At 34.6% G+C, this 12,479-nt stretch overlaps 1 protein-coding gene across 1 annotated transcript in view; it reads left to right on the top strand.

The window, feature by feature from the left end:
- Positions 1-12,479, top strand: part of LOC138141582 (netrin-1-like) — a 227,892-nt gene that overhangs the window by 167,901 nt on the left and 47,512 nt on the right. The window contains exon 4 of the mRNA XM_069062318.1: positions 9,932-10,015. Coding sequence (XP_068918419.1) covers positions 9,932-10,015 — 84 coding nt within the window. The remainder of the gene's footprint in view (positions 1-9,931; positions 10,016-12,479) is intronic.

Raw genomic sequence — 12,479 nt, 5'->3', positions numbered from 1 at the left:
CCGGGTCTCTGAGTAAATCCCTTAGCCACTACTCTCGCCTTACGTCGGTCTAAGGTTCCATCAGCTGCATACTTGTTGCGGAGAACTGTCCTGCAACCCACTACTTTGGCGTGATCTGGCTTGTCGACGACATCCCATGTGTCGTTGATGACTAGACTCTTAATCTCAGATAGGATAGCATCCTTCCATTCGTCCTTATCTGCACCGTGGATAGCTTCTGAAAAAGGAATTTCAGATGCTGCCATGACAAAGTCTATCTCTTCGTATCGCGGATCTTCATTCGAAGTTGGTTCAATGTTCGATCTGTCGACTACAACAGGAAGATTTTGATTATAGATCATGTGATACCGTTTCTTCGGTCTTCCAACTTTTCCAGTTAAAATCTTGCGAGGTCTTCCCGGACCCCTCTTGGTTTTGATTGCGTCATCCATTTTCTCGATCTCTTCGTCTGGAGTGACTATCTCACCTGCGATTTCGTCTTCTTCGAAATTTTCTTGCATCAATGGAATTTCTTGCATATTGACAGTTGGAGCCTTTGTCTCTTCTGGACTGTTTTCCCCCCCACAAATGTCAATATCACCTCTTCCGCTAGGATCCATATTGCCCAATACAGCGGAGAGCTTAAACCTTCCATTTAAAGTTTCGCTTGAGATTATATCTTCGTACTCATTGCTTTTGAATTCTTCGAAGAATTTGACATCTCTCGAAATTCGAATTTTTTGCTCTGACGGTATCCACACTCGATACCCTTTTGGATAATCTGAATAGCCAACAAATATTCCTTCAACAGTTTTCGAGTCAAACTTCCCTCGATTAGTTGATTTATCCAAAACATAAGCTTTGCAACCAAATATTTGTAGATGACTAACATCTGGAGACTTCCCAGTCCAACGTTCATAGGGAATATCTCCGTCAATACTTTTGGAGATGCATCTGTTTCGAACGTGATTTGCTGTCATTATGGCTTCTCCCCAAAATGATGCAGGAAGACCAGATTCTAATAACATACATCTGGCAGCTTCTACCAGCGTTCTATTCTTCCGTTCTGCCCAACCGTTCTGTTGAGGACTGTAGACCGTAGTCAAACGACGTTGAATACCAAAGTCTCGGAAAAACTTGTCCATTTCCTTGTTGCAATATTCTTTTCCATTATCTGATTGAACTGCTTTGATTTTTCTTTCCAATTGTGTTTCCACAAAGTTCTTGTACTCTCTGAATTTTGATGCTACTTCGGATTTCTTCCGAATCAGATACGTTTGAGTCCAGCGACTGTAATCGTCTGTAAAAGTAACAAAATAACGAGCACCACCCTTAGACTCAATTCTCATAGGCCCGCATACATCTGTATGTACGATGTCCAGCAAGTTTGAGGATCGATTAGGGCGTCTTGGAAACGGGGCGGTAGCAAACTTGCCAGCGATACAAATTTTGCATGGGTTATTGGTACTCACAGCGCCTTTTAATTTCGCACCAGTAACGAGATTTTCCTTCATCATTACTTCCAAATCTTTGAAATTTAAATGACCAAAACGTCGATGCCAATTGCTAAAAATGTCACATGTCATAGTGACAGATGTAGCACACGCTTCTTGGTGGTTTTCTCGAAGATAGAATAGGTCTCCATCTCGATCTGCTATCATCTTGACACGTCCACGACGATCTTGGATGAATGCCCGATTCTTCGTAAAAAGAACTTCACGATTCTTGTCCACGATCTTCGCAATTGACAACAAATTTGTTCTGAAATCAGGAGCATACAGAGTATTTTTCAATTCAATCTTCTTTGCTTGATTTCCGACGGAGGTTAGTATGTTCACGCTTCCTTTCGCAATTGCCTGAGTTGTTGCGTTACTTGCCAATTTCAGCTGGCATTGAGCTTTTTCTGAATTGATGAACAACTCCTTGTCGTTGCAAATGTGTGATGTACATCCGCTGTCCAAACACCATTTATTGTTAGTTTTCCCCGAAAAATAAGCTTCATGAACAAGTCCAGCCTTTTGGTTTTCTTCTCTCTTCTTTTTGAAGCAATCAGCAGCCTTGTGACCACGTTTACCGCAGTAATTACACTTGTAGGTAATTTTTGGTTTCGAAGATCTTTCGTCTTGTTTCTTGTAGTTGTCTTTTGATGTGTTCGAATCCCTTGAGAAGTGTTTGGAGAACATGACACCGCCGGTTGAACTTCCTTCAAGTTTCTGATTCCGTGCGTCATTCTCCTCGACAATCTTCACCTTTAAATTTTCCACGTTAGGTAAGCTATCTCTGGACTCGATAGCGCATCGAAAATTCTCAAAACTACTAGGTAAACTATATAGCAACATGATGGACAACAGATCACCATTTATCTCGATGTTCATTCCTTGTAATTTATCGACTGTGTCCATAAATTTTGCTACGTGTTCACGAACGTCGTCATCTTCGCGCATCTTGTGTTGTGTCAATTGTTTTAATAACGTTGCCTTGCGTGCCGGTCCTTTGGATTCATATATGGATTCTAGTTTCATCCATATCTCCCGCGAAGTCTCACAACTGCGAATCTGCCTAAGTTCCGATGCGTTCATGGCGAGGATTAAGTCTGATTTTGCCTTGCGATCGGCGGCGATCCATTTCTTTTGCTCCTCTTCCGTGACAGCACGAGCTTCACCTTCACCGGTAATTTCGGGTTTAGGCTTTTCGCCGGATACATACGACCAAGTATCATTCCTGATAAGAAGGGCTTCTACCTGGATCTTCCATGTATCATAATTGCTTTTATTCAACATTTCAAATCTTGTCGAATTTGTGAAACTCATTTCCATTAAATTGCGTTAGATTTTGCGCGATAGCAGTCTTCAAATTTCAATTAATCGTGAACCTGTTTGTACTGGGCCCATAACCTGTGAGAGTTTCAATGAATCAGCAATACAGGATCAGCGAACACGAAATTCTTTATTATGACAACTCAAAAGTACAATTGTTTTGTTATTATATACCTACTACAAAACACAACACATGGCAACACCAAAGGGTAAAATTGCCAAACTCTAACAGTTTTTATGTTTGATATGTTTTCCCTATAATGTTTTTTGTATAATGATTTTAGAGATTTTATTTCGTTGGAATTTACTACCTACTGTATTTGTCATAAATTGATAACCAAGCTGCGTAACGTGCTCCACATTTTGACAAGTTTTTCATCAGATCATTTGGTTTTATTTGTTTTTGTCTTTTTTATTTTAATAATTCTTGTTGGAAATAATAAATTTGTGATAATGTTGTTGAGTAATTTGTATAAATTCTAGAGATAAAAGAACAACATTTTCATTCTTTAAATCTAGAAAGCTGCGGTCAACAGAGAACAGAGAAACTGGAATTTGCGGTAAGTGCTTATTCTTCACAATGGATATAAGCCTAAGAAATACATATTCCATAAGCCATACATACCGTGCGTTCGTAAAGTTCGGAATAAATTCGATAAAACTGTAAGTATTAATTTCTGAGAAAAATCCTCGAAGAGGTGAACTTTGTTCTTAAAAAACGCATATTCTTCAGTACTTTACTTATGTTAACAACTTTTCATCTCTTAAGTATGACGTCATCAATAATTTTTTTAAATAACAACCCCCACTTTTTTCTTCTTTTTCTGATAAACCTTCGTACTATTTAAATAATGAGCAAAAAAGTTAGTACCTTACATAACAATTTTTTTGAGAAAATGACAATTGATAATTCAAAATTTTAATTTAATTTTTAAGGTAAACATTTTTTTTTTCTATGGGTTTAGTTAAAATCGAAGGTTTATTTTAATGGAACAAGCAATTTAGAACATTTGCGGCAGAGAATTCGCGCTGAAATGGAACAAATAAGCCCTGACATTATTGAGCGCAGTGTACAAAGTGTCGGTAAGCGCTAAATGGTTGGCGGGAGGCAGTTCCAACATTGCGTTGAATGTTATTGGTAACCTTAAATGTTTGTTTGTTTTTTTAAGGCCAATTAAAATTTTTACAAGAAAAATTAAATTAAATTTTTGGAGTAAAGTTTGGCATTTTCTCAAAAAAATTGTTAAAGTTCATTCACGTTGGATTTTCCTCGTCAAGGTCAAATTATTTAATTTTTTGGCAGTGTGATATTTACTTCAATGATATTTTAGTTGTGTATGTCGCCAATACGGGCTAATAAAGTAACCATGTCATGCGTAGACTGTAGAGGTTAGGTCGAGATAGGCATTTTTTAGTTCTTGCCCACATTTAATTAAGGCAATTTTCAAATTAGCTGTTAATAAAACCTTCTTTTTTCTTTCCGCCATGGTAAAATTAACCAGTCATGGGATAGGAATAGAATTTTATGAAAAAATCTGTGACTTTATTCACATGTCAAACTAAGATTCAAAATTAAAGACGTCAAATCGCTCTAACACGATAATGTGGAAATGACTAGGAAAAGAGGTGCAGGTTTGCAACATGACAACAATTTTACAGGGAAAATCCAAGCTGAATGAACTTTATGTATTAGGCATTCACGATCTTTTTGGGACCGAGTTGGCTATGATTTTTTTCTTTTCATGTTGGACTAACTGACTCAGTGATGCAATGGATGCAATTTTTTTTTCTGTCAGTGTCTGTTCGACATTTTCTTGCCACCGCATTGCCAGATTTATTATTTTAATATTCGTAAGAAACTCAATGATTTATTAAGTGTGTAAAAATAATTTAACTCTCCGTCAAAGGAACAGTCAAAATTGCCAAAATAATTTCATTACGATAACAATTTCTATTAAACGATTTAATTTAATTTAAAAAGGACAGACCAGATTTAAGAGACCCGGCAACAATGTACCTATTCAGAAAATATAACCCTAAACTGAAAGCAACCTAACCTAACACAATTCCTTTAGGGAATTTAGTTATCACACCGATGTACTGCCAACAAAATCACTAGATGGTCATAGCCACCTCGGTCCCAAAAAGATCGTGAATAAAGTATGAATATTTTTAATTCATCGTTTAGGTACTAGAAAGGCCTATCAGAAAAAGAAGAAAAAAGTGGGGGCTGTCATTAAAAAAAAAATTGATGACGTCATAACTAGGAGATGAAAAGGTGTCAACACAAGTAAAGTATTGAAGAATATGTACTTTCTAAAAACAAAGTTGACCCCTTGGAGGATTTTTCTCAGAAATTAATACTTACAGTTTTATCGAATTTATTCCGAACTTTACTAACGCACTGTATAATGTATTCCAACTTTAAAAAAACGATGCTTGGCCATGACAATCTGACAGATTTCATCCTGTATATTTGAAGAAAAGTTTGGTTAGGAATTTTGAAAATTTTGAGGTCACAATGTTGCCATACTTATGTTACGTTTTTTTACGAATCGATTGAAACTGTATTAAAAGAAATTAATAGAGAACCATAGTGTGTCCGAATGGTCGAAGTTATACTGTATATAGTTTAGGATTTAATCGAATGCAAATTAATTGTTCTGACATTGAAGATGTCCATCAATCGCATCGCTACTTAGATCGGGCGTATCTAATTTAAAATATGTGTAGCCACTTCAACACACTACGTTTTGTCTCGAAAGACACAATTTTTGGCATTATGCACTTGTAGTAAACCCTTTAAATTATTCCTTTGTTAAATTAGAAAAACGTCGAAATGACATTTATTGATAACTTTATTTACTTTTTGTTTTAGAATCATCTTGCAATATAGCATTTCAAATTTCGTTAAAAAAGTTTTACAACCAACATGAAATGAAATATAACTACTACTTTCCTCAGTATTGCCAATTTAACAAATTTAAAGCATGGCAACTTATTGTTTTTTTTTTTAATGAAATAGATTATATGTAGTATTAATTCAGACGTAATTTAAGGGACCTGTTCACAATGCACATAATTTTTATGTACAAATCTTGTTATTCAAAAAACTCCTGACATTTTTGAAATTTAGAGTTTAGTATATTATAATACGGCGTGATCAACAATGACTGAGTCTGTTGGCAATGAAACAGTTGAAATGTGCTTGTGTTTTTGTTCTCGTAATTTGCCCTGGCTGAATTTTTTAACTTGAGACGACATTAAAAAAAAGTTAGGTTATGTCGGGTATATTTATTCTATTACAGAAATGACCTTTTGATGATAAACGTCAAATTCGCCAAATTTCATTGTTACCAACAGACTCAGTCATTCTTGATCACACCGTATAAAGTGTGAACATAAAGTATGGAACAAAATTCATAATAGCGTTAGTGCTTATTCACAATGGACATAAGACATAAGAAATACATAAGAGATACCTAAGAATAATTTGTAAATTTGGGCAATTGGAAAATAATTTATGTGTCCATATAACTCGAATATGATTCTTCATGCCTTTTTGTACCTACCCTACAATAATGTTCAATTGTTCACTGAGGTCACTTCTCATAAGTTACGTAAAAATTAATAAATAGTATATCCACTGCATGTATCACGAATTTCTTATGCCTTATGTGCTTATGTCAAGCTTATGTCCATTGTGAATAAGCACTTATGTGATGTTTTTAAGAAAATCGCTCGGAGAGGTCGATTTTGTGTTGAAAAAATTTTTGGGCAATGACGTCAACACCTTTTTTTTTAATGACAACCCCCAATTATTTCTTCTGTTTCTGGTAGATATTCCTACTACCTAAACCACTGATTAAAAAAAATTGGTAGTTTACGTAACGATTTTTTTTTTAAGGAAATGACACTTAAAGATTTTTTTTAAAGGTAGTAAAATTTAATAAACAAGTAATAGTTAAATGTATACATATAAATCATAAACAATGCACTTCTTCAAGTGGAGTTACATAAGGTAGAGTGCCTAAAATACTTGCAGCATTTCCACGTTGAATTGCCAATGAGATTCTTGGGTAGAAGAAAAATTTTGCTCTGGAATCTCCTGATTCAATCATAAGATTTGCACCAATGAAATCAATAAATGTTTTACATTCCAAACTCCATGGACCTAACGTTTCAAAAGCTAATGCTTTAAAAATATAATTTGCAGACCTTAAATTTTGATATTTCTCATGTTTTCGTTTACTTGCTTCTTCGGCAGCTGATCCTGCAATTATGGAAGTTTTTCTTATGTAAGAATTAGCCAAAGTGTCAACACATGTTACATCCCATATTAGGCGTTGACCTTTACTCCATGGAATGAGTGTAGCACCATCAGGTCTTTTACCATCGTCTCTCAAGAGGCCACATGGTTCAAGAGAGGAGGAAATGTGGATAGAACTTAAGGCTCGCTGGATAATTTGATTTAGATTCGAATGTCTTGAAAATTTGCCCTTATTTTTAGGACAACTAAGTCCGTGACGGCCACAATTTGAAACTCTAAAGCCGCAATGGCAAGTATGTTTCTCAAAAATTTCACAACCAAAGCGATTTGCTACACATATTTGTAAAATCTTGTTATCCATAAAAGTACCGATGTTTCTTGAAGGAAAGGCATGAAGCCAAGCATTGGATTCCTTTCTTTGTGCGGCAAGAAAACGAGCTAAATCAATTTTATCACAAAGATGAATTTCATTGGCGATTATTCTTGTTGTATTGACAATTCCACTCAGAAAATTTCAACCAATCAGCTTGTAGTATTTTGAATCATTGGACCAATTAGGAACGATAATTTAGCATGGTCCTAAAATTATCGAAAAATTGTCGCTGTAATCATCTCCACCTTCCTAAAATTATCGCTGTAATTTTCTCCTCCTTCCTCGAATTTTGATACAATCATTTTTGATCCACAGTAAAATTTTTGTTGTTTTCAATTACGTTAACTAACGCTTTGAGAGTCATAAGACTCATAAGAATACGTATAAATTAAAAAAAATTTGTAAAATTTGAAAATGATTTTTTCCTTCGTGGAATTGTCATGCCGAATACAACTCGATGGTACGAAATTGCGGGAAATTTTTCTCCCATTTTACGCGTATTTGTTTCTTAGACAATTTCCACTTGTACGCTACGCTCACTCGTGGAAATTGTCGTCGAAACAAATACTCGTATAATGAGATCGAAAATTTCCGGCAATTTCGTACCCTCTCGTTGTTTTAGTAATGATTATATCCCAGCCTTTTTGTAAAAATGTTTCCGTTGGAAATGTTTTACCATTTAATTCAATCCATAATCTAATAGCTTCTTCAGCAAAATGAGCACCTTTTTGTCCGTTTTTGGTAATATTTGAAAGACTAGGTCGTGAACACCATGTATTGAACCAAGGAAGGCTGGGAGAGAGATATCTTCAATTTTCCTAATACCAAGACCACCATTCGAAATAGGAAGTGAAGCAAGAGTCCATTGATTTTCATTAAACTTGATGTTTAAAAATTTTTGTAAACTGTTACGAATAGCATTGTCTATTGATTTAATACAATTAGGAAATTTCCAGAAGGGAGATGTTCTAAGTAAAAAATTTAATCTTGGAACAAGGAGACAATTTTTTACCAAAAAGTAAGCCGTGTGCGAGTTTAAATTTTCTTGTTCAATATTTTTCAAAAGAAGAAAAACTTTTTTAATTTTCTTTTTGGTAATGAAATCAAAACCATCTTCAAAAATTGGGCTTCCAAGTAATTCTAAATTATTTTTGTTTACTACTAGAATTTCTGATGTTGGCGATTTGAATTTTCTTAAGACATCTTCATCAACAGTATCAGAACAAAAAAAAAGTTCACATTTATTTGGGTTAATATGTAGACCTATACTCCCTTGGCCGTGTTGATAATTCTTTTGAAATTTTCAAAAACAAGATCAGGAACGTCAGCTATTGTTGCGTCATCTAGATACCAGACGTATTAATCTAGGTTAAAAATGAACAGCCGTCACCTAGCAACGAAAGATTTTCGTTGATTTCATTGGTTAACGTAGACGATTTTCATAGCAACCGTTGAAAAATGAGAACTCGGATCGTCGCATCGGACAATAGTATATTGTATATCAAGAGTTGAAAATGAAAGATTTCACACGAGTTTGCAGAATTGAGCCACAAGCCGTAGGCGCGTGGCTTAAGCAAACGAGTGTGAAATCGAATTTTCAACACGTGGTATACACGATATTTTTTCGACGACCACAAAAAAAAAACGCTAATATTCGGCATCCCTTCAAACTTCAAATATTATTGGACAGAGCTGCGGACAAAACATACATTGGTGGCCATGGTTACTACAACTGTGTGCAATGATTTCATTGCGCACAGGCTAGAAGATATCTGATTGGCTAACCAGTTTCATTGCACACGGGTTCGCTATTTGCATGCAATAGCCAACTTTCAATAATAGTTATTTGTGCGAATTTACGCATTTTTCATAGTGGTCGTCGGAAAAATAATTTTTATGTTTTACTGAATCATTATTTGTTTTTTATACCTTGACAACGAGGTATATTAAGTAGGCTATAATGCATAGGGCATATAAATCATAATGCCCGCTTATTACGCCCGCTCAAACAAGTTGTCATAGATACGAGCCACCGCAAACTAGGCAATTTAGCAAAATCAAGTTCACAATTTATAATTTTTTTAAATGTTCACAAATTCAAATGCAGTGAAACATAAAACGTTGTATGCACCACGGGCATTACTCGATGTTTATGCTCTCGGGCAACTTAAAAACTCTCGGGCCTGGCGGCCCTCGACCTTTCAAACTGATTGTCCTCGAACATAAACATCTTCATAATGCCCTTGATACATAAATAACTATATTAATTATTATTATCCACCAAGGGCGTTACAACGATGATTACGCTCGGAGAACGATGAATCCAGCTCGAGGACTTTGGCCCGAGAGATGGATATCGTTGGATGGGCGTAATCATTCGGTGACGCCGTGGTGCATTCAAGAATTTATTTATCGGCAACTTTAAAACGGTGTCGTGATACGGCCCAATATTTTTAGGATTGTATATGTAATTAGATGGTTTTTTTTTTTCAGAAATTCCGATAGTGCAAATTATGGCTACAGAAGAAGAAAATAACGAATACAGGGATGAGGATTCAGATACACCCGCAGCAGGGGGTAAGTTGGCCATTGATCTAAATACATATTTCACATTAGCAGAAATATCATAGATACTAAGGCAATACTAAAAACAGTGATTTTTTTCAAAACTAATTTTGTATACAGGCTGTTTGATAAAAAACGCCTCAACCCATAACTTTTTTATTTATTATCCGATTTCAATGAACAAAAAAACCAAAGATATGGTTTTTCATACGCTACGAAGCAGCCATAAAATTTTATTTTTTTGGCGTTATTTTCAGTAGCTACCGATAGTCAACTTTTTTTTTTTTAATGGAGACATGTAGTTTTTTAGGCTCAGTCTGGTAAAGTATTTTTTTCTGAATCTAATGGTGTATTAAAAGTTATCGTTTGGTCCATAGCTGACTGAAAAAAAAAAAATTTAATTGTGGTTCAGCTTATTATGAAATTTTCGAGTGTGCCGTGAAAAACAATTGGAATACAAATAGCAACAAATGTCAAGTGTGAGTTTGAAAATCTTCAAGTGCAATCTTGAAGAGTTTTAATATTATTTTCTTGGAAAACATGAATAATAATTTATTATTATTTTTTCTATTAAATTTTTGTTTTTGACTAATTATGATTTTTATTACACTCGAACATAAAATAATAGTCAAATGACTGCTATCCTGCATGACTGACAATGTTATTTTATACTTAAATAAAAAAAGTTTATAAAAGCAGATGAAAACTTCTAAGCTGACGTTTAGATGACATTCATCGTACTTTGTATTCCGATTGTTTTTCACGGCACTCTTAAAAATTTTATAATAAGCTGAACCACAAAAAATTGTTTTTTTTTTTCAGTTAGCTATGAACCAAATGATTACTTTCAATACATCATTAGATTCAGAAAAAAAAATCTTACCCGACCAAGCCTAAAAAACTATATTTGTCTATTTAAAAAAAAAAAGTTGCCTATCGTTAGCTATTGAAGATAACGCCAAAAAAATATATTTTATGGCTGTTTTGTAGCGCTTGAAAAACCATATCTTTGATTTTTTAGTTTATTGAAATCGGGTCATAAATAAAAAAGTTATGGGTTGAGGCGTTTTTCATCAAACAGCCTGTATGTATAAAATGACAAAAATTGAACACAATAATAAGATAGTCATTATAGTGGACCGAAAAGATTAAATTGTACTTTATGTCTTGAAAAATCTTTTAAGGATAATACCAGATCGAAAATTCACTTAGATAAGTATAATATCAATAATAATCTACCAACTTCTTCGACTTTTTCTTCAACCGTTTCAATCACAAAATTGCTTATTAACTTAAAACATCAGTTACCAATTATTAGAAGATTACCAAAAGCTTGTAGACATTTAGCTGCAGATAAGTTAAGCTCAATTATTAATATGTAATTGTCTTTCGACTAAATCCTTTGAGAATCTTTTGCTTTTCTCCTATAGAGCTCTCAATGTAGCCGAGAAATCTGATAAGTCATTGAATAAGCATAGGTATAAAAGAAAATCTTTCTAATTTTGAAGTTTCTCAAATACGACCTGTTTCTAAGAAACGTTCAACTTTATGATTAGCTAAGAAAGTGGAAGCAAAAGTAGCCGATGTTGAATTATTGTCTTCGGATGACTCATCCATCACCATCTCGCGAACTTTTTTTCCCAGACGTTTTCAAATCAGGAGACTTTTCTTTAATAGTCAATGAGCAAAACGTTCGAGAAGTTATTTATCAATTCCTTTCCTGCCAGTTCTTCACCAGGTTTAGATGGCATGAGACCACAATATTTGAAAGATATTATATCTTTATCGGCGGGTGAACCAGGTCAGCGGGTACTAAGAGCTTTAACAAAACTTTTTATTGTCTGGCCAACTTCCTTCAGAAATTTGTCATTTATTATATGGTGGGTCTTTATGCCCTTCATAAGAGAGATGGAGGAATTAGACCAATCGCTATAGGAAACTGTTTACGAAGATTGACTTCAAAGCTAGTCTGTTTTCAAAGTCGTAATATTGTAAATTCGTATTTATCTCCACAGTCCACACCAACTTGGAGTGGCAACTAAGCCAGCAATTCATACCACACGAACCTTTGTGAATAACGACCAAAACCATGGCACAGTTCTTCTTAAATTAGATTTCAAAAACGCCTTTAACTCAGTCGAACGGGACTGTATTCTAAAAGAAGTGCAATGTCATACCCCACTTCTTTACCCTTATTTTTATCGATGGTATAGGAATCTTTCAACTTTATTTTTCGGTGATAATTTAAATTCTTCTTCTGTTGGAGCCCAGCAAGAAGATCCTTGCGGTCCTATGATTTTTAGTCTTGCCATTCAACCAATTATTTTATCTTTGGATTCTCACCTGAATATTTAGTATTTAGATGATGAAACCTTAGCTGATTACCCAGAAGTAGTTTTGTCAGACTTTAAGAAAGTTATCAATTTATCCAGAAAAATTGGTCTTGAATTAAACTTTAACAAATGCGAATTGTTTT

This window comes from Tenebrio molitor, chromosome 1 (genome assembly GCF_963966145.1).
Source record: "Tenebrio molitor chromosome 1, icTenMoli1.1, whole genome shotgun sequence".
NCBI classification, from domain to species: domain Eukaryota; kingdom Metazoa; phylum Arthropoda; class Insecta; order Coleoptera; family Tenebrionidae; genus Tenebrio; species Tenebrio molitor.
This window is presented reverse-complemented; position numbering and strand designations above follow the sequence as displayed.